The sequence below is a fragment of the Eumetopias jubatus genome, unplaced genomic scaffold (assembly GCF_037043125.1).
Source record: "Eumetopias jubatus isolate StellerSeaLion01/CBP00866 unplaced genomic scaffold, mEumJub1_p1.0 scaffold_1, whole genome shotgun sequence".
In the NCBI taxonomy this organism is placed as follows: Eukaryota; Metazoa; Chordata; class Mammalia; order Carnivora; family Otariidae; genus Eumetopias; species Eumetopias jubatus.
In genome coordinates, this window is record NW_028274807.1 from 196,924,319 (window position 1) to 196,945,295 (window position 20,977).

The following is a 20,977-nucleotide window of genomic DNA, read 5'->3' on the forward strand; positions in this document are numbered from 1 at the left end:
TCCCTTTGACTTGCTCTTCAGCCGGCTTATCTACCTAGCCTTCATCCGTGTGGCCACTCACTCTGCAGTCTGTGTGATGGGACAAGGGATGCAGAAAACTTCGAAAGTGTCTCTTGTGACCACCATGCCACACGATGATAGTTGGTTAGTGCCCTCACAGAAGGGGAATGGGAGGGATCCTAGCAGGCAGGTGGACAGAGTGAGCAATGGGAGTTGAGGAATCCTAATTTGACTCAGACCCACCTTTCCTAGGGTAGCCTGGGGCTCCCCGTTCTAAGGGTCGTGGTCCCTTCATGTCGTTCCTCCTCTTTTACTGGTGTACACACGGCTGGGGTGTTCCTCTCACCCTGTCCACCTGTTCTATGTAAAGAAGAGGAGAAACCACTGTGAGCAGAACCCAAGGCACCTGAAGCATCCCCAGACCACCGTGGGTAGGATTGCCCCTGCCCGCCAAGGAGGACTTCAGATGTCCGAGCTCCTCGGGGCCTGATGATCTGGGCACTTAAGGTCACAAGCCCCCTGAGGTCAGCTTATTAATGGAGGGTGAGGGCTCCCTCAGCTGCCCTCTGCACTACCCCCTGACTGCCAGGCTTTGGGGCTAAGGAAATGAAGTTTGTCTCTTCTCTTCTGCTGAGGTTCTGGTTGGTTACACCCCTTGGATTGTTGGAAAAGAGAAGACTCTGGGTGCTAACTGCCGTGGATTGAGAAGCTAGGGAAAAGGTCTTAACTGTAGTTTTGTGACTTTGATATCAAGAGAAGAGCTGGTCTTCTATTAATTTTTCTGCTGAGGGTGCTTTTTAATTCACTTCCACTAATAAAATACAAGGGCAAAGCCCCCGCCTGTCCCAGATGAACAGCCTTCTGCCAGGTGAATGCCTGGTTCTCTCAGAGACCACCGTGCCACGTGATGACTGGGCAGCCTCAGCCCAGGTGACGTGTGAATGCTCAGAGATTGTTTCTTGTGCCCCAAATGAGGGAGGTGATTACCTGTCTTAATGGGTTCGTACGAGCATTAAGTGAGCTGGTAAGATCCTTCACCCAGTGCATGGGGGCTGCTGAATAGATGTGAGCTCGCCGAGGCCCACCTTGGCTCACTGACCTCCATAGCAGGTGATCCTGAGGAGGTAGGACAGTGTATGCCCTACTGTCTGTTATTAGAATTGGAAAAATACAGATAACTTAATGCAAGACTCCTGGACAAGACAAGAATCCTGGAGGGATTCGCAGCAGGTCTTGGGTCAGGTGTTGAACCCAGTGTCCTGCCTCCCGGACCTTTGTTCTTTCCCCACCACGGCCCAGTCTCCTGCTGCTGTTTCTTTCCCTCCTTTCCATACCACCCAGACATACTTACAGAAGCTCACTGGTTTGCCCAGGGGATTTGTTCCAGACTGTGGCATGAGAAAGGGAACTCTTCTCTCCTGTGAACCCACCTTCCCAACTGTGCCACTTAGCCGTGAGAGCCCAGGAGCACAGAACCTGGAGCAGTGGCTGGTGGGAGGTGGCAGAGGAATATGGTGATGGAGGAGGGGGTTGCACACTCTTGGGAGATGCAGGGCTTTCCTCCTGCCCACTGCTTGGGCTGGCCTGAGGCGCAGGGTTGCGCAAGAGCCAGATCTGTGCTGAGGGAGGCCAAGTGGTGGCAGCAGCAGCCTGAGGCAGGGCTTGACAAAGGCGATCTGGGATGGCCTCAGCCAGTGTGGCCTCTTCCCTGTCCTGATGAACTTTGACAGCCAAACCTTCCCAAGATTAACCTGAGTTAACACTTGACTTCTTACCCCCAGCCTTGAAATTTTGGAGCATGCATGCTTTGTAGACATACACACTGCTAGCTACCTTCAGTGTAGGGTAAAGTTCTTGAATTGTTTGTCCATCTGTATATAAATTTTCTGAGCTAATTCTCCTTGGGAGGTTGTTTTTGACTTTTGATAGTGCTGTCTGGATTGCATGTAGAGTTTTGCATTTCACAAGCTTTACGTTTTTGTACCAAAAGGCCAAGCTCAGTGAGACTGATGTTGGAACCTGTTTAATGGGGAGGGGGTGTTGATGATCAGCAGTGGGGCCTGGGTTCAGGTCCTGGACTTTGGAAAATTCCTTACCTGCATTGAGATTCAGTTTCTTCATCTGAAAGTTGGGGTGGTACCGTCTGCCTCTTAGGGTGGGCATGACGAGCGGCTGGGTCAATTAATGTCCAGTGCTCAGAGCCTTCAGTATTCTGCAAGCCGGTGAAGGCTTATCTGATCAGGTTTTTCTGAGACATCCTCCTAGGAACTCCATTGAGTAAGTTATGTATTTTGGGTGTGGGTAGTAGACAAGGCTGTTTTTCTTCAAGGTACGTTTGGGGACCCAGAGTGTTCACAAGGGCTGCCAGCTGAGCGAGGTGGGTGGCTGGGTGGCCCCTTCACCACTGCCTGGGAATGGCACTTAAAGGATGTGGCATGGCCTATAGGAGGTCAGAGGGCGAGTGCGGTCATCTTTCTGAATGAAACATAGTACATTGGGGTTTTTCTCCTAGTGAAATTCTCGGAGTTGAATGACCCAGTTAAGTGAGTCAGCAACTTTGTGTTCAGTCCTTTGGCTTCTATGTTTAACTTTTGATGGGTGGATATGTGGCTGGATCTGTACCCTTTCCTTCCAGGTTCCAGGTGTAAAAACCATGTCAAGAGGAGCCTTCCCTGTACCCATTATATGTTCTGTTCTCTGCTGAGTTTGGATCACCCTAAGCAGCTGGAATCACTTCAGAGCCTTGGGTCACAAGGATGAAAATCCATCTTGCAGTGTGTAGCTCATCACCGCACGATGGGGGCTGGCGGGTGTCTCCTCTGACCAGAGGAAGCAGTGCCCAGAGGAAGCAGTGCCCAGACAAGCTTCCGGCTGCCTGAGCTATGGGTCACCCTGCGAGGTGGGGCTGAGCCAGGGGCTGCATATGTTACCTCTGAGAGACGCAGGCTCTGGGGCCGTGTCCTGTTCTGTTTGATTAGCCATGAGGTTGCAGAGGCGGAGGTACTTTCTGTCTTCAGTGAGTTCTGCCTGCTGGAAGCTTTTCTCTCAGAAGGAGATTGCTAATGAGTTAGGTTTTAGGAAGGCTTTTAATTACCTAATGTGCAAAATTGTAATTTTGTCATTTTTTAAATTATTTATTGTTTTTAGCATCAGAAGTTTTTTTCCCCCCAAGTAACCATTTTTAAGACCTTTTTTAACTACAAAAGTAATGCATGCTCTTTGTAAACAACTAAAACTTTATGGAAATACATAGCATAGAAAGTGAAAGTTCCTTATAATTCCATCCTCTAGAGAGCTAACCATAGGTAACAGTTAATGTGTGTGCCTTGAAATTTCTGTTTGTATGTATCATTCAAAAAAATCAAAGTAGGTTGTTTGGGTGACTTGCCCATTTAAAATGGGCATTTTTCTGTATCAATGCAGATAGATTCACCTCACTTTTTAAACAGCTTTGTTGAGGTGTAAGGTACATGCCATAAAATTCACCCATTGCGAGGGTACCCTCTCTGGCTCACTTTTTAATGGTGACTTCCACTGGATGATAATTTACATTTACCCCCTTCCGCCATTAATGGACATTTAGGTGGTTTCTAAATCCTCTACGCTCATAGCAATGCTGCAGTACACCCTTTTATACAGATTTTTGGGCATTTGTGTGAGTGCAATTAAAGAAGAAAATCCTAGGAGTGGAGTTTCTGGGTCATGGTGTATAAATAGTTAAAATCATAATAGATATTCTGAAAATACCCACTGCAACTTTCCAAGTCATCGGTGGGTCGATAGGTAAAAAACCGCACCCATCTCCATCCTCTGTGAGGTCAAATGAAATTCCAAAATTTATGGCCAGGGAGTACTGGTCAGCAGTGCAGGGGTGACACAGGGCAGGAACGGGTGCAGTGTGTCTCAGAGTTCCCCAGACCTGGAGGCTCCCCAGCGGCCCAGGAACACTGTCCTAGGACAGCCCGTTTACGCATGGCGCCTCCGTCAGTGTGGAGGAAGAAGTTACACTGACAAGCCCTCCTTCTTTAGGAGTATTTGCAGCTCTCCTCCTCCTCCTGTCCTTCAGACTCTGCGTGCTGGAGGCCTTGTTCGTCCCACCTCCAGTGCGTCCCCGGCTCCCAGAGGGCTCCCTTCACCGTGGCTACCCAGACACGAGCCGGATGTCCCCTCTCAACTGGGGGCTCTGGGGACAGAGCACAGATCTACTCTCGCACACATCCCCCTTTACTTGTCCGCCAGCAACTTCAGAGCCCCTGTTTCCTAATATCCTCCCCCAGTGTTTTCATCTTGGCTAACCTGGCAGAGAATAATTATTGATTTGCATTTTTAAAACCCACCTTATTGAGCTTGTCTATTTTCTTGGGTGTTTATCAGCCATTCATGTGTCTTTCCATCGAACAGAGCCCCGTGGAACACCCGCACGGTGACAGTGCCCCTTTGGCCCTGCTGAGGTCACCATCGTCAGCAGATGGCACAGCTGCCCTGCTCCCAGGGGAAGCTGCCGTCCTAAGGAAGCCCCATGTTTAGAGAGCCAAGCGTATTAGTTGCTAGACAGTTTAGGTTTTTTTCTCATTTCTTTCTCAGCCCTTGGCAGAACCTCCATGTAGGAGAATTAAAGCTGGCTAACTGTGTACCTTGGCTTCATCTGTCCTTACCAAAAAAGGTTCATGAGCACTTCAGCTGTTTACAAACCCAGATTGTCCGGTTCTTGCATCTAAGGCCAAATGTGGTGAGGGAAACCTTGACTGGCTGGTTCTCCCTGCCCTGTGGCCAGTGAGGAGGAAGAGAGGTTTTGGGTGGCTGTCCTTTGGCATTCTTGCTGGCAGAGTACTTTGTCCAAAACCAAAGGGCTAAGCAATTTTGTCCTGTTGCAGGACGAAGGGCTTGCAAGCTAAGCTTCTGGGAGAACCCTTTGTGCAAATTCACGGACCTTACTGAAAATTAAAAATAAATCCTGGACAGTACTCAATAAATATGTCTTAAGTGACAGGCTGAATGAATTCCTTTGTTCAACAGATATTGTTTAGCTACCCTTTAAGAGCCAGGCACCCTCTCGATGCCAGGAGTGTGGGGGTAAACAGAACCAAAGTTCCTGGTCTTGCAGAGCTTAGTTTCTAGGGGGAGAAAACAGATAGCAGTCAAGGAAGCACATAAGAATTTCTGAGGTGAGGGGAGCCTGGGTGGCTCAGTGGGTTAAGTGTCTGCCTTCGGCTGAGGGCATGATCTCAGGGTTCTGGGATCGAGTCCCGAGTCCCTCATCGGGCTCCCTGCTCAGCGGGGAGTCTGCTTCTCCCTCTCCCCCTGCCCCTTACCCCCCCCAACTCATGTTGTGTGTATGTGTGTGCACGCGCTCACTCTCAGATAAATAAAATCTTAAAAAAAATTTCTGAGACGAGAGGGGTAATTGTGGAGAAGAAAACAGAAGTGGGAAATGCGAGTGAAGGATGGAAGCAGGGCAGGATGTACACAGCTGGGGGTGCGGGGATCCGGGGAGGCCTCCAAGGAGGTGAGCTGGGAGCTGCGACAAGAACAGAAAAGAAGAGGGTGTCCAGACAGGAAGTGCCGTGTGAGCCAGGGTGCTAAGGCAGGATGGAGCACGGTGTGTGCAGTGTGTAGAGAGAAGGCCCATGTGGCAGGAGGGAAGGAGGGGACGAGGCCGGAGAAGCAGACAGAGCCCTAAGTCGTGTGGTCCCTTGGCCATGAGAAGGAGCCTGCATTTTATTCTAGCTGCTGTGGAAAAGCATGGGAGGGTTTTGTGTTTGTTTTGTTGTTTTTAAAATTTTTATGGAGGTATCATTTACGTAAAGTAAAATGCACACGTCTACAGTATAAAGTGTGACTTTTGACACACTTCTGTGTCTTGGAGTTTTAAGGGGAGCAGCAGGTGATATAATTTGATTGACATTTTGAGACCTCCACCAGCAGCCGTGTGGAGGATGGATGGACAGATGGGCGAATAAATGAACGGAAGGTTGGGTCTTACTACATAAACAGTGTGACTCTGAGCGGGACGCTTTGTGGCAAAGAGCCGTTGCAGGTGGCCTCTGCAGGCTCGGCCCCAGGAAAAGGCTCGGAGGTGGGGCCGGTGTCAAGCGGGAATGCCACAGTCCCAGGCGGGCTCACACTGGCTCCTGCCGGGGGCTTCTGCAGTTCCCTAGGCGCTCTCACAGTTCCTTCTCCTCAGACGAGGCGCTTGCTGAGTGTAGTGAGCAAATGCAGCCAGCTCTGCTCTCTGACGGACGCAGCTGACTCAGCCTTCTCTCTGTCCAGGGTAAATGTCAGCCCTGTGATCAAAAGGGCCATGGTATTGGCCCATGGGATGTGATTTTTGAGGGTCACTAGAAAGGTCTCTCTTCAGAGATAGCTTTTCCATCAGCCTTTTTTGGTGCTGAAATCCCACCATTAAAATGTTTTGATTTTAGAAACAACAGGTGTTGGTGAGGATGTGGAGAGAGGGGAGCCCTCTTGCACTGTGGTGAGAATGCAGACCGGTGCAGCCACTCTGGAGAACAGTATGGAGGATCCTCATAAAGTTCAAAGTAGAGCTACCCTATGTTCCAGCAATCCCGCTTCTAGGTATTTACCCAAAGAATACAACAATACTAATTCAAAGGGGTACATGCACCCCAGTGTTTATAGCAGCATTATCTACAATAGCCAAATTATGGAAACAGCCCAAGTGTCCATTGATTGATGAATGGATAAAGAAGTGGTACACACACACTGGAATATTATTCAGCCATAGAAATTAATGAAATCTTGCCATTTGCAACAGCATGGATGGAGCCAGAGAATATTCTTCTAAGCAAAATAAGTCAGAGAAAGACAAATACCATATGATTTCACTCATATGTGGAATTTAAGAAACAAACAAGTAAAGGGGAAACAAGAGACAGACCAAGAAATAGACTCATAACTACAGAGAACCAACTGGTGGTTACCAGAGGGGAGGTGGGTGGGGGGATGGGATGAAGGCGGGCACTTGTCATGATGAGCACCAGGTGATGTATGGAAGTGCTGAATCACTACGTTGTACACCTGAAACTAGTATTACATTGTTACCCAACTGGAATTTAAATAAAAACTTTTTAAAAATATATCTACCATTTAAAAAAATAACAAGATGTCTTGATTTTGAGTGTGTGAAACCACCAGGGGCTCTGTCCTATCTGACGGGGATGGTGTTGGTTAATGGTTTGCTTCCCCGAGTAACAGCGGAAGGGATCAGGGTGCAGGGCAAGCAGGTTGGGCAAGTGGCTTGGGGACTAAGAAAGGCCCGGGGCCTGCAGCACTCCGTCCTGGTGGACAGGCCCAAGCGAGGGACTGGCACAAAGGCCAGGACGCCCAGAGTGGACAGGAGTGCTGAAAGGTGCTGAATCCCGGGGTGCCTGTCGCAGCCTGCCTGCATGGGCAGCAGCTCCGACCTGCTCTTCCTTCCGGATCGCTGTCTGGGGACAGGTGTCTGGTCTCATGGTGTTTCTTGAATCAGTGCCACATCGGTTCTAGTCTTTTCCTGACTGCGAGTGATTAAGGAAGAAATTCTGCACGCCCGGACTTGATTTCACAGTGGGTCTCCTCTAATCATCCGAGAACAGTGCAAGGCAGAGCGGGAACCAGCCGTGTCCAGCCAGTGGTCCTCTGAGCCTTCACAGTTGGTCGCGGGCACCTGTCCTGCCGGTCCTTCAGCATTTCGCCCGTGCATCCTGCCCTGGAGGTGGAGCCCCCGCATTTGGGGAATTCTCTGAGTGACCAACCTTTGGTGAGAGCTGACGGAGGCTAATGACCGGGGAACAGAGCGCAGCCTGGCCCAGCTTCCAGTCCCACGTGGGAGGCGAGGCGCAAGCCAGGAGGAGCTTTGGAACCAGAATGAAGGTGCTCTGACGACCAGCGGGCTTGGTTGTGCTTGGATGGTTACATGTTAGATAACTTTTCTTTGGTTTCCAAACTGGTTACAGTGATTTGTAACATAAAAGAAAAGGGAAAGACTAGAGGGATGCACAGGTTAGACTCAGCTATGTGCTCTTGCTCTCTGCCGCTCCACATTACTTGCTAAGTACTCTAATATGTTGTCTCATTAAGGCTCGTAGGAGGCGGCTGCTGTAATTCCTTCCATTTTCCAGAGGGGCAGAGTAAGGCCCAGAGAGGTTAAACAGCTTCCCCTGTCCCCACAGTAAGTGTTGCTGCGAGGTTTGGGACCAAAGGTTGCACTCCGTGCACTAAGCTGTTGCCTCCTCTGACTTGAGTGTTCTTCCAGTGTGTTCTCCCTTTGTTCCGGTCGGTGGTTAAGTGCCTGCTTCCTTCCAAGTGCAGGGCCATGAATAAGACAGGGTCTCTGTCTGCTCCCTTAACTGGCGGGAGAGACAGACAAATCTCAATATTGCATGTGAAATATCAATCCAGAGGTATGCAGGGTAGGATGCGTAGGAGACTTTGGGGAGCCAGACAGAGGGATGCTTAGCTCTACTGCAAAGGAGGCAAAGCTTCGAGTTGCCTGAACTGAATCTGGTAGATGCCTGAGAGTTAAATGTGGGGGCCCTCCCAAGCCAAAGTGACCATGTGAATGACAGGACCGAGACGGGAGGTGCCAGGCCATGGGGAGGGCCCAGTTTGCCAAGCCAGAAAGCCCGAATTGTGTTCCCTGAGGAATGGGAGGTGGGGCACGCACTGAAAGGCTTGACTGAGAGGCGTCATGCTCAGTTCATTACAGCTCATGTGCGGGAGGGCTTGAGGGGAAGAAGACTGGAGTCAGGAGGCCCTGAACTTCTGCCCTTATGGTACACCCATACCAGAACCTCCGTTGCCTTTGGACTAGGCTTCCTCAGGACAGCAGGGGAAATGTGAGCTTTGCAGTCAGAGAGACATGGATGCAGGTCTTATGCTATTTTTGGCCTCAAGGCAAACCCTTTGGCCTTACCTGTAAAATGAGAATGATCCCTTTCAGGGTTGTCATAAAGGTTAGAAATAATCCTGTAAAAAACCTGGTGGCCACAGCTGCAGATGCTTTGCTCCCCACAGTGACCCTCTTAAGTAGACAGTTGAGGAAACAGACCCAGAAAAGTGACTTGCTTAAAATAACATTTTTGATAAAGCAGGGACTAGATTTCAAGCTAACACCAGCTTGACTGCCGTTAGTTTCTTGCCGTAGGAATCACCAGGCCCTTCATTTCTCCTTGAAAAGGGGTCCACCCTGGGTTTCACACTGTCTTTGGCTAGAACTTAGTCCCGTGGCCACTTCCAGCTTCAAGGGCATCTGGGGATGTGGTCTGTCAGCTGTGCCACTGAGTCCTTAGGAAGGAAGAAAGGGGGTGGGTGGGTTTGGGGGAGGCAACCAGCAGTCTACCTCAGTGGCTTTCTGGGACCTTTTCCTGCCCTAAAGAAATAGGTACTTCTGGGCTTTTCCTGCCACTAGCGGGTACTGAGGGGGTTTGGGATGGGGCTTGACTGTTTATAATTCAGGGGAAGTGCAGGAACATTTTCCTTGATTGCTGGTTCTATCAGTGAAGGTAGATTCACGCAGCGCCCCCTTCCCCCGGACCGTTTTATCCTTTTTGAGCACAGGGGCCCTGGGCTTATAGAACCGGCAGGGTGTGGCTTGCGGTCTCTGCCAGGGCCAGTTGGAGGAAGAGGCTGGCTCAGGTGGCTTGATTTCATCCCAGGCCCACTACTGACTACCTGGTGATCCCGCACAGATCACCCCTTCCCCACCATTGTCTCCACTTTTTACACTGAGGGGGTTGGACGCCCTTTTCTCACACTGCGCCTGGCATGGACCAAACAGCTCTCTTAAATTGTGTGGTTTAATCTCAAAACAGTTGTGCTTTTTTATGACTCAGTTTCTAAATAGGACTGCATGGTAAGTGTTCCCTTTCCAACTCCTGTGGGTTTTTTTTTTTTTTTAAGGTTTTATTTTTAAGCAATCCAACATGGGGCTCGAACTCACAGCCCCCAAGATCAGGAGTCTCAGGCTCCACTGACTAAGCCAGCCGGACGCCCCCATCCACCCCCCCATCATTTATTAACACCACCTCATACGTCTTCCTCCTTGTGACATGGAAGGAAACGGCTGTATGTAAAACTCAGCTGTCTTCTGTCACATAGCAAGTCCGTGGGAGCGCCAGCAGGCGAGGCTCTGAAAGGGAGCATGAAGTGGGGTGCCTGGCCCCCCCCCGTAGATGCCGACTCGGAGAGGCGTGTGCAAAACCGAGCCACAGCTTTATGTGAGCCGTCAGTGACACGGCTGCTGGTGTGGGACAGACAGGTGGAATCCGATAAGCCATCACTGCCTTCCTGTTGTGCGGCATGAACAGCGCAGAACTTCTAGAGGTTCTAGAGGAGTGAGCACTGTGCTTTGTACTGTCCAGGGAAGCTGTGAGCCGAGAGCATGCGTGACAGAGTTGGCAGGTGGTGGTGAGCCCCGTGGGCTCCTGGGCACCCGCGTGGCCCGGCTACTACGTCCTGCTGGCAATCCGGGGAGGGGGGCGTTCAGTGAGAGCAGCGAGAGTCCGACAGCGTACAGAGTATGTGACCGTCTGTCTCTCTTTGAAGAGACATCTCTCCCTCTTTGGACTCACCTGGTGTGTCTCTGGAAGGCTGCACAAGATCTGGGTGACAGTGGTTGGCTCTGAGAAGTGAAGCAAGACCTGGGATTTACAGATGGATGGGAGACTTCACTGAGTATGTTTGTACTCTTCAAAAAAATTTTTTTATAAGAAAAAGAAAAATGCTTTATTTACATTTGCCATACAAATAATCACAAACTTCTTGGCTTAACATAACAGAAATTCTCTCTGTTCTGGAAGCCCAAAGTCCAGCATCCAGCTGTTGGCAGGGCCACACTCCCTTCAGTGAGTCTGGGGGTGAATCCTTCCCCATCTCTTCCTCTTCAGAGGTTCCCTGGCTTGTGGCTGCTAGACTCCAGTCTCTGCCTCTGTCTTTACAAGGACTTCTCCTTCCCCTGTGCCTTCTACTCTCTCAGAGGATACTTGTAATTAGATTTAGAGCCCACCTCATTAATCCAGGATGATCTTGTCTCAAGTTCTTTAACTTAATCACACCTGCAAAGACCCTTTTTCCAGATAAGGTCACATCCACAGGGATTGGGGGGTGGGGCCAGGATTTGGACATACCTTTTTGGAGACCACCATTCAACCCACTACAATTGTTAGCCGGGTTTATGGGGGAAGTCTCCCCTATGTGCTGCCTACAGTAGACCCATCTTAAATATAATGTTGAAAAAAAAAGGATGTACCATCCAAACGCTAGCCAAAAGAATGTATTCTGAATTTTATATACTCTCCATATGTTCATCTCTTCCAAAAGATGTATTTTAATTCAAAAAATGCAGTAAGATTAGGAAAGAAGAGGGCAGTGTTTTAAGGCAAGTGAAATGACATGCAGAGTACTGGATGGAAAGTCCGCTGAGGGCAAGGATTGGGCTGTAGTGTCCAGTGCTGTGTGCCCAGCACTGTTGGTGCTCAGTGTAGGTGGAAGGAAGCGCAGGTGGGTGGCTGGGACAATTGGAAGGGAGGCTTGTTAGGAGGCAGTCTCCTTAGCACAGGAAAGCAGTCCTGAGGCTCTGACTAGTTTGGTGGTAGAAATGGGGAAAGGGACACATCTAGAAGACCAGTCACAGAGTTAGCAGGGGAGGTTGACAGTTGAATGGGAGAGGAACGTAAGGAGTCCCAGAGGGGAGGACATTCTGTGAAGCAGTGATGAGGCCGGGCAGGACTGGGGGGCAGGGCTGGGAGGGGAGGGGGCCGGAGAGCCCGCAGCACAGAAGCTGGGGAGCCTGTGGAGGGAGGACAGAACCATAGGAGGCAGAAGAGAGAGGAGCATTCAGGGCACGGGGGAGTCAGCCCAGGGAGGACAGCAGGGTGGGCGAATCCCGGGACTCTCCTAGTATTTGGGCCCCTGTGGAGAGGTCAGATTGCACATGGCAGGCCCAAGGTCACACACTTCTCAGAGACCCAGAGACCCAGAGACCAAGACGGGGTGGCTCAGTGCTGGGCCTCGGGAGAGTAGACACTGAGAGGAATGGGAAGGCAGGGTCCAGGTCAGGGACCACTGAGTGCACTTGCTTTCCTGAGCACGTGTTCGGTGCTAGCCCCTTCCACCAGTTGCTTCTCGTTTAATCCTGTTGCCAACCTGGCAGCGCCCCTCCCCCCCCCCGTTTTTTTTTGTTTTGTTTTTTACACAAAGTCAATTGGCTAGATAGTAGCAGAGACAGGACTCAAAGCCACATCTGTCTGGCTCTTGGCCACCACTCCTTTTCAGGGGTGATGGGACCCTGTGCCCATCTTCAGGACACATGCATAAACAGAGCACCTGTTTCGGAGCCCACCACAGCCTAGAGGTGGTGGTGCAGTGTCATTCAAGGAGTGGAACGGGGCCTGTGTGCCAGGTGTCAGGGACCGCTGAGTGCTGCACACCCTGACAGCCCCTCCCCTGGCCCCACTCTCCATCCCCTACTCTGCTCCCTTTCCTCGTAGGGGCTCTTTCAGGCCGTGAGCCTGGGATTGGTGGTGTCCTGCCTTCAGGGACCTGACCTGCACTTGAGTTGTGCCCTGTGCCCCAGCCTTCTGCCTCAGGTTGTGTGGTGGCTGCGTTGGGAAGGGTGGATTGCACTTGGCTCTGGCCTCTGGCTCTGTCTTGAGTTCTCTGCCTCCGGCAGAAGCAAAAAGGTGGGCTCTCTTAGAGCTGGGCCTGAGCCACCCTCTGCAGGGCTCCCAGAGAGCAGCTGCCGGGCTCTGGCAGGGAACAGACTTGTTTCCATGGGACTGGGCGCCTGGCTCCGCGTCCGTCTGTGAGCGACTCGGGGGCAGCGCCTTGTTTCTTGTGCACAGGTGTCTCGGGCCTTCTGGTTTGCCACACCCCTCCGCACCCCCCTCCACCAAAACAAAAACAGAAATGAGTGGAACTGTGTCAGTCCGCACCTGGGAGTCGTCCCAGATGCACAGCCACATCCCCCTTGTCAGCAAATCCTGTCGGCTCACTGCTGAAGGTACAGGCCCCCACCTCTTGTCACTCACCCACTCCTGTCACCACCTGGGCCGGGGGCCCACTCACCCACGGTTCCTGTGGTGGCCTGATCTGCCCCCCCCTGCTCCCACCGTGCTGCCCTCAGGCCACTCTCCACACAGCAGCTGTGGACCACAGCCCCCCTGCCCCGTGGCTGCCCCCAGGTCACCCCGGTGAACACCAGAACTTTCTTTTCTCACAGGTCTGGAGGCTGGAAGTTCCAGGTCAAGGTGTGGGCAGCGTTGGATTCTTCCAGGTCCTTTCTCCCTCAGCTTGCAGATGACACCTTCTCACCTGGTCCTCACATGGTCTCCCCTCCATCTGTGTGGGTTCTAATCTCTTATAGGGACACCAGTTGTGCTGAATTAGAATCCACTCATGTGACCTCATTTTGCCTTAATTACCTCCTTAAAGACTTGGTCTCCAAACTACAGCCACATTCTAAGGTCCTGAGGGTTAGGACCATAACACCACATTTGCTTCTCTTTCTGTGTTATAGATCGTATCAATATAAATAATAGGTGTATCATATAATAGCTGATATTGTATTTATTACTTCTAATGTATTATACCATTTATCATATAGTTACTTTATATAATTGTAATATATATTATGTAGTTTTTTTCCCTAAACCGGTTGCAGGTGAATTGCAGCCATTCTGGTACTTCAGCATGTGTCTCCTCGGAATGAGGACATTCTCCTCAGGTTCTGTTTATTTTATACTGACAGGGACAGATTCCCCTGAGGCAGAAGCACCAATGCGTGTGACGGGGCTCTGGTGCTAACTGGGGGCTTTCCCTCCAGATGGTTTTGTCCTGGCCCAGTTTCCTCTGCGTCTCCTTCCCAAGTGCCCCATGAGACATGCATACTTGTGGAGAGGAGGCCCCCTGCCTTTGAGAACCATTTGGGCGAACAGAACCTCTTGGCCCTGCCTCCGGATCCTTTGACGCTGTTGATATTTTGGATCTGTGATATATCAACTGAATGACAGACCTCCTTACAGTTCCTCCTGCTTTTTGGTCAATTGAAATGTCTCTGAACACAAGACCTGTTTTGTTTCTGTGTACAGACAGCTCTCGCTTTGCAAACTGCAGACGGCTTGTTTGCATTTAGAGAAGCAGGGTCCATCGATTTGGGCACCAAGGTCTGCCTCCCCGTCTCCTCCTCCTCCTCGGCACCCTCACTGGCAGCTCGGGGCTCTGCCAGAAGTCGGTTCTCGCCTCCTGCCTGTAGGAACGAGGCATCCTCTGTGGGCTTGCATTGGTGCGTCTCTTCCTTGGTACTTTTGTGAGGGGCAGCAGCTCTTTCAGGGCTGGTTTTCGTGGGTAGACTTAACGGAGACAGTCTGCGTGGGGTTGCGTCTGCAGACCCGAGGTGAGGGTGTCAATCTGGGCAGTCCTCTGCCATCTGAGGTCAGCCTGTGGCTGAAGGAGCACCCCACCCCCACTGGCTGTTCTGTAGCGGGGTGCCCCCCCCCCCGCCTGGTGCTGGGGCTCAGCCAGCATTTTCTCCAGCCCCAGAAACCCACCATCTACACGATTCAGAGCCATTTGTCTAAAACACAGTTCTGACCATGTCTTTGACTCTGCCTAGCACTCTGTTCCGGCTTTCCCTTCCCTACGGGGTTCATTGCAGACTCCTTAGCCTGGCATTCAAGACCCTCCGTCACGTGGCTCCTGCTCAGTTTGTCTGCCATGTTATGTCCCTTCCCTGTGAGCTTGTAATGTGTGCTCTGTCCCCCCCCCCCCCCAGTGCATCCTCTCCTGACCAGCGTCCTTCCAAGCAGCCGGGGGTGGTCCTCCTTCCCGTGTGCCCTCACTCCGCCTCAGACATACCTGTCCTCTGGCACTTGCCTCACTAGATGGTTACGGGCTTGCTCTCCTGCTGGACACCTGCCTTTGCCTTTGTCTCCTCAGTGCTGAGCTTGGAGTGGGTGCCGAGTCACTGGGTGGGGTGGGTAGGGGGCTGAATGGACATGTCATTGGGTGTGGAGCATATCCTGAAGCTGGAAGTAGCTGCGTTCCACTTTGTGGTCTCCAGGCCCTCTCTGAGAGAACCTTGTCACAAAGGAGAAGAAAATAGTTTTCCACACACTGTGAGGTGTCGTTCTTCCTAAGTGTCCAGTTCTGAAGAGGCTGTACTGGTGACCAGCAGCTCAGGGCCTCTGTGACCTTAGTGTATATTGTCACATGTTAAAAGAGCAAGGACCTTAACGCAGAGTGTCAACCCCAAGTGTGCTGATAACCTCCTTGTATGCATTTTGCTTTATTGTCACTGTGGCAAGCCGCTGAACGTGTGTGTTTTCTTCCAGTCAAGCGCTTCAGAGAACCAAAGCACGAGAGACGGCCGTGGAGGATATGGTGCGTATGTATATATTAACAGCTTTCTAGAATGCTGTTGATTCTTTGGGGTTTGCGGGGTGGGGGGCAATGGGAGCAATTCTGCATCACATAAAGTGTTGGAATCCCTTAGTTGAATTAATCATCAGGAACTACATCTAATGCGAAAGACTTCTAGGAGTTCCTCTAGATAATGTTGAGCTGTGCCTTTATTCTTTATTCTCTTTAATTATGTCTCCTTGTTATTAGGTTGTGAGAAATCCTTGGGTTCTGTAGTCTGTATGTGTAAGCAAAACATTCTCTAAATCTGGAGATGAGTCAGATACATCATTTAAATGCTCCTCTCCCCAAAACTCATCTTTCCTGGTCCTAGGATGACCCCATGGTGGCAGTTTGTCCTTCGTAAAAGGGTGGTGGAACTTTAGACATCGCCTTCAAAGACAGAATTCCGGAAAAAAGGAGACAGCCAGCTCTTCAGGACAATATGTCCACAAGACGTGAACTCTCTTGGGTTGCCTTAGGCTTGCAGCTGTGCTAATAAAACAGCCATTTTCCCCCGCAGAGAAGACTTCAGATAAATCAGTGTGTTGAAGGCCCTTTACAGCATTTTGAGCATATGCTTGATTGATCTTCAGTGCATTATTTGTGAATGTTGATCAGTCTTATTTTTATTTTCCCCAATCAGTTTCTCTCGAATCTGGGTGTCTGGCTTGGGCCGGGGGACCTGGGGAGGGTCTGGAATTGGGGCACTCTGTGGGACACACATTGCCCTTTGGGGACTTCTACTTTGCCATTATTTTAGGAAATAATTTTCAAGCTTCGGTCATAGGGTTGGTCTGGATAATCTCTAAGGTCTATTCAGTCCTGTGACTGTGTGCCCCTTCATGACCCCCTTCAGTGGCCCCGCCCAACCCTGGATGCCCAGCCTGGGAGGCCAAGAGAGATGGTCCCAAACCAGAGGTTCCTCAGCCACAGACTACCAGCGGTCTCCAGGTGTTCGTGGCAGATGAGAAACTAAAGGCCCCCTCCAGGCAGGGCAGCAGAGTGTCCCCAGAACTAGCACCCTTGCTTCTTTTTTGAAACTCCTGCCATCTAGCCCAAGAGTTGGCAGACTACAGCCCACAGGCACAGTGTGGCCCACTGTCCATTTTCATAACTGAAGTGTTACAGGAATGGCGGGCTCTGTGGCCACTTTCACACGCAGTGGCAGGATGATGGGTTGCTGCAAGCCGAAGATATTTACCCTCTGACCCTTTACAGAAGAAGTTTGCCCGGCCCAATGTAGCATAGTGCTTAAATGGCAACAGCCGGAAGTCTCTGGGGCTTCAGCCGCGGGGCTGGATCTGTGCATCTTGTTAGTCTTGCACAGACGGCCTTTAGCTCGGAGGGGCGTCCAGTGGGAGCTCTTTAAAATAGAGGCGCCTTCAACTTCATCAAAAGCTGTGGTCCAGCATTTCATTTTGAAATGACAAAAAGTAAAAAAGTAAACACACCTAATTTAAATGTGTGTTTAGTGTGTTTAAATATGTGTTCTAAATCAGAGGCCTCTTAGGGAGCTCAGATGCAGTGTTGTTGAAGGTTTTGAAAGGTCGCTGAGGCGCCAAGCCTGAGTTAGTACTGACGCCCCAGAAAGAGGCGACTAGTAAAGGGAAGGTTGAGAGCTCCCGGTGGCTTTCTTCCTGTTTCAGACTTCTCGTTTTCCCTAAATTGGATATAACCCTCCTGTAAGGATGGTAACAAGTGCTGATCCTATTTCGTACAGGTTTTTAGACACTTCCAAACAAGCCATAGGAATGCTGTTCATCCACTTTGCAAATGTGTACCTAGCAGATCTCACTGAAGAGGACCCTTGTTCACTGTAAGTGGCCCGTATTCGAGGACAAACATCACCCGCCCCTCCGCCAAAAATGTAGACTGGCCTTGCTTTCTGCCACCAGATCTGTTCCCTCTAGCTTGGGGAGGGGGCAACCCCCACTTCGTGCTCTGTGCTCCCCTGAGAGCCCATCCTCTCTCTGCTGCCTGTGGGTTCACATCCACTGCTGTCAGCTGGCCCTTAGGGCTTTGCCTGCTGGCAGTTGCCCTGTGTGCTGGCTCTCTGCTCATCCAAGCTCTGGCCCTTGGTGTTCCAGTAGCTTTATGTCTTCCGGTAGGGGGTGGCCCCTGGCGGGGCAGCATAGTGCCCTGAAGGAATAGCTCTGCTAGAACAGGACACACGGGGGGCTTCTCTGGGGTGCCAGACGCTCGGGGTCAAAGCCATTGTTGACCAGCATTGACCTGTTTGACCTGAAGACCATGGGTGGTTCCGGCTCATCACTGCAGTGTGCCTTCCACACAGCCCCCCACCCTGTGCAATCTGACCAAAACCCCAGATGGAGTGGAAAAGGAGGCTCACCTGCCCTATCCCAGCTCCGTCTCCTACTTTCCTGGCTCAGACTTGTTGCTCCAGTCATGCTGTGCTGGAGGCCTTCAACCCCACCAGCTGTCTCCTGCTTCTGTGCCTTTGCTCACGCTGCCCTCTGCCTGGAACACCGTCACTGCTGTCCTGCCCTGCCTTTGAGAGAGCAGCGCGGGGGCTGGTGAGTCCCTTGCCAAGAGGCTTCGTGTATATTTGAGATCATTTGGACTGGAAGATTCTTTTAAGCCTCCTTTTTTGGTGACTGTGCACATTTAGTCCAGGCCCAGATTTCAGGAGGAAGTTATGAAGTCTCCCTGCCCAGAGTCTTTCTCTAAGGCCTGGAAAGGTTATGATCTGTTTGGGTGTTTGGGTGTAGTCCCAAAGTGGGGGACTGGAAGGAACGGTGATCCCCCTGTAGGGGAGATAGTTGGGAGATGGTTGTCTTTCCAATTCTTGAGCCCCCAGCAGGCTGGAGTCATCCCCTGGTGAATCGTCTTGATGTCGTTGACTGGGATAGACTAAGAGGCAGGCTGGCGCCGGACGCACTAACCTCACTCCTGGTGCGGCCTCGGCCGTGTGGCTCTCCCCTGCAGCACCTCCGTTGCCCGGCTGCCAAAAGAAGACGATACAGCTTTAAGAAGGACATTGGCAAACTGAATCACAGCGAGGATGGAGAAGGGGCTGTTGACAGATCTCGAGTGCTCAGCCTAGAGGAGAAGGGGCCCAAGGTGGAGCTTGGTATGGTGAAGGCACTTGACTGAGAGGCCAGACTGAGCCCCACTTTGCTCCCCTGTCCTGTGTGTCTGCCGGATGCCCAGGATTCCTGTGAAGGCTTCAGGAGTCGTTGAGTATAAGCACCACTGGGAACCATAGGGTCACGTCTCCGTGAGGGAGTTAACAGTTCAGCTGTAGGATGTTGTTGTTAAAAGTTAGGAAAGGTGTGAGAGCCCCAGCAGTGGGTAGGAGAGCAGGCGGTGCTTGGGGAGTGGAGGGCGCCCGGGCCCTGCCATCTCTTCCAGGTCCTGCGTCCTGGCTTTGCCCTGTGACTTCTTACAGGTGGGGGACGGGCTGGGCTGGGCTGGCCTGGAGGCATCTTGGGAATCTGCAGACCGGAAGGGAAGCCAGCTTCAGCTCTGGGAGAGGAGAAACTTAGGGGAAGAGCTGCCCCCTGTGGCTGCAGGGGTCCCCTGGGCTGGGGGCTGTGCTCCTTGCTCCGTCCTGACAGCTTTGGGAGGAAGGTAAGCTTCTGTGACATCCAGGGTTCTGTGACTCTGAGGGGCCATGATTCAAACCACACATTTGTATAGTGCCTACTGCCTACTACGTGCAGGCATGGTTCACACGTACTGACTCATTTGATCCTGATAACAGCCCTACAGTTTAGTCCTATAATTTGGTTATCCTCATTTTACAGCTTGGGGAACCGAGGCACAGAGAGAGGAGGGAACTTAAATTCACATGGCTTCATGGTGATGGAGCTGGGATCCGAAGCCGGCCAGTCCACCGGCCTTATCTGTGTTGGGTAGAGCGTAGAGAGCTTTCCATCTTTAGTCCCAGGGCCTGGCGCACAGTCGGCATAAATATTTGGTGAGGGGATGAATGAACTGACGTGTCTCTATCAGGTGTTCTTGTGGCTTTCAGGGCGAGCCTCAGCTGTGAGAACCACTTGAAACCAATTAGATGTACGTGTCTGAGAGCAGCTTAGGCGAGGGTCAGCTGAGAACTTGGAGACATTGCCTTGGACGGCTGCTCTGCCTTGGTCTCTGGTCTGAGAGTGACCCCTTGTGATGTTAGGGAGGAAGGGCAGGCGGGAGACACCGCTGTCCGCCCTTCTGGTTTCCTGGCCCTGCCAGGGCACCATGGGGCCGTGAGCACTGCCGAGCAGGGCGTGCTTCCTCCCGTGTCAGTGTGTGCCTGGCACCAGAGCCTCGGTCTTTAGGTGGGGGCTGCGAGTCTGCATGAAATGTCTTCGGCCTCGGCAGCTGGAAAGCACCGCAGTTGGTCTGTGGCATCTGAAAGTACTTTGAGGGCTTTCTGAGCCACTTGGCGTCCCTGGGGGCCGGTACCTGACCCATTGACTGTCTGTCTCCTACTTGGTCTGGAGCACTGGCGCGTGTGGCCAGGGTGTCCGGCAAGATCCAGGGACAGGGCCCTCGAGGGAGGGCCTCTCCTTGGTGAGGGAGGAGGTGTGTGTCAGACACATGGAAACAGACCTGATGAGAACACAGGATTGAGGTGGGAGAGCTCCGCTGACCCCTCTTTTCTGTCATCCTGCCTTTTCCATGGGAGTAAAGATCTCTCTAGAAGTATGCTTGCCTCCATGGCAGGCTCTGAAGCACAGGGATGAGCGAGGGCCCCATGGCCCTGCCGTCTTTGGTCTAAAGAAACCCTAGAAGCCATGTCCTGAACTGCCCTGGAACAGTAGCACTGGCTTGGGGCTGAGGGTGTGAACAGCGTCATGGGGGAGCAGATTTCTTTTAATGAATTCAGTTCTGTTTCCCTCTTGACTTCCTTGCTGCTTCCAGGCACTGTGTCTTATGTCAGGTCTTCATTTGATGGGAGCATTTGAAGTCTTTCAAGTTTCTTTGTCCCTTGTCCACTCCTCCCTCAAGTTCTTTGACCCGATGAGTGTCAGCACGCTATCGTGGGTCCTGGGAGTGAGTCCCGCAGGGCCGGGCTCAGGGGCCCTTGCTGCCCGGGTGGTGCTTCCTGACGGCGCTGCTGTGTGCTGCCCTCCCAGGTACCTCATCAACTTCCTCCTGGACGCCACCGTGGGCATGCTGCTCATCTACGTGGGGGTGCGTGCCGTCAGCGTCTTGGTGGAGTGGCAGCAGTGGGAGTCCCTGCGATTTGGCGAATATGGTAATGTAGCACGGACATTGGATGGGGGTGTGGAGGGGGCTTTTGCGGGGGGCACCCTGCTCCTTGCTCCGGTCAGCTCTCCAGGCCAGTGGATTTGAAGGTTCAGGAGCTGGTTTCTGTCTCCTCTGTGTGGTGGTGGGGCTGGTCCTGGGGCCTGAACGCCATCCCCCTGCTGGTGTCAGAGTGGCACACATCTGAGGTGTGGAGGTGTGCACACCACTGCCACCTGATGGCAGGAGCCGAGAGACCTTAGACACAAGGAGGTCCACCAGAGGGCACCGGCGGCCCCACCTGTAGGCTGTAAGGCCTTCTCACTCTGCCAAGCTTCTCACCGAGCTCACACGACCTGCCCCCCTCGTTAGA

General features: G+C 51.9%; 1 protein-coding gene across 2 annotated transcripts in view; it reads left to right on the forward strand.

Annotated features, from left to right (window-relative positions):
* Positions 1-20,977, forward strand: part of STIMATE (STIM activating enhancer) — a 50,562-nt gene that overhangs the window by 17,782 nt on the left and 11,803 nt on the right. For both annotated transcript variants that reach the window (XR_003612503.2, XM_028124486.2), the window contains exons 2-4: positions 15,330-15,378; positions 17,120-17,215; positions 20,493-20,614. Coding sequence is in view for 1 of the 2 variants with exons in the window: in XM_028124486.2 (XP_027980287.1) it covers positions 15,330-15,378; positions 17,120-17,215; positions 20,493-20,614 (267 nt within the window). In the remaining variant the exon portion in view is untranslated. The remainder of the gene's footprint in view (positions 1-15,329; positions 15,379-17,119; positions 17,216-20,492; positions 20,615-20,977) is intronic.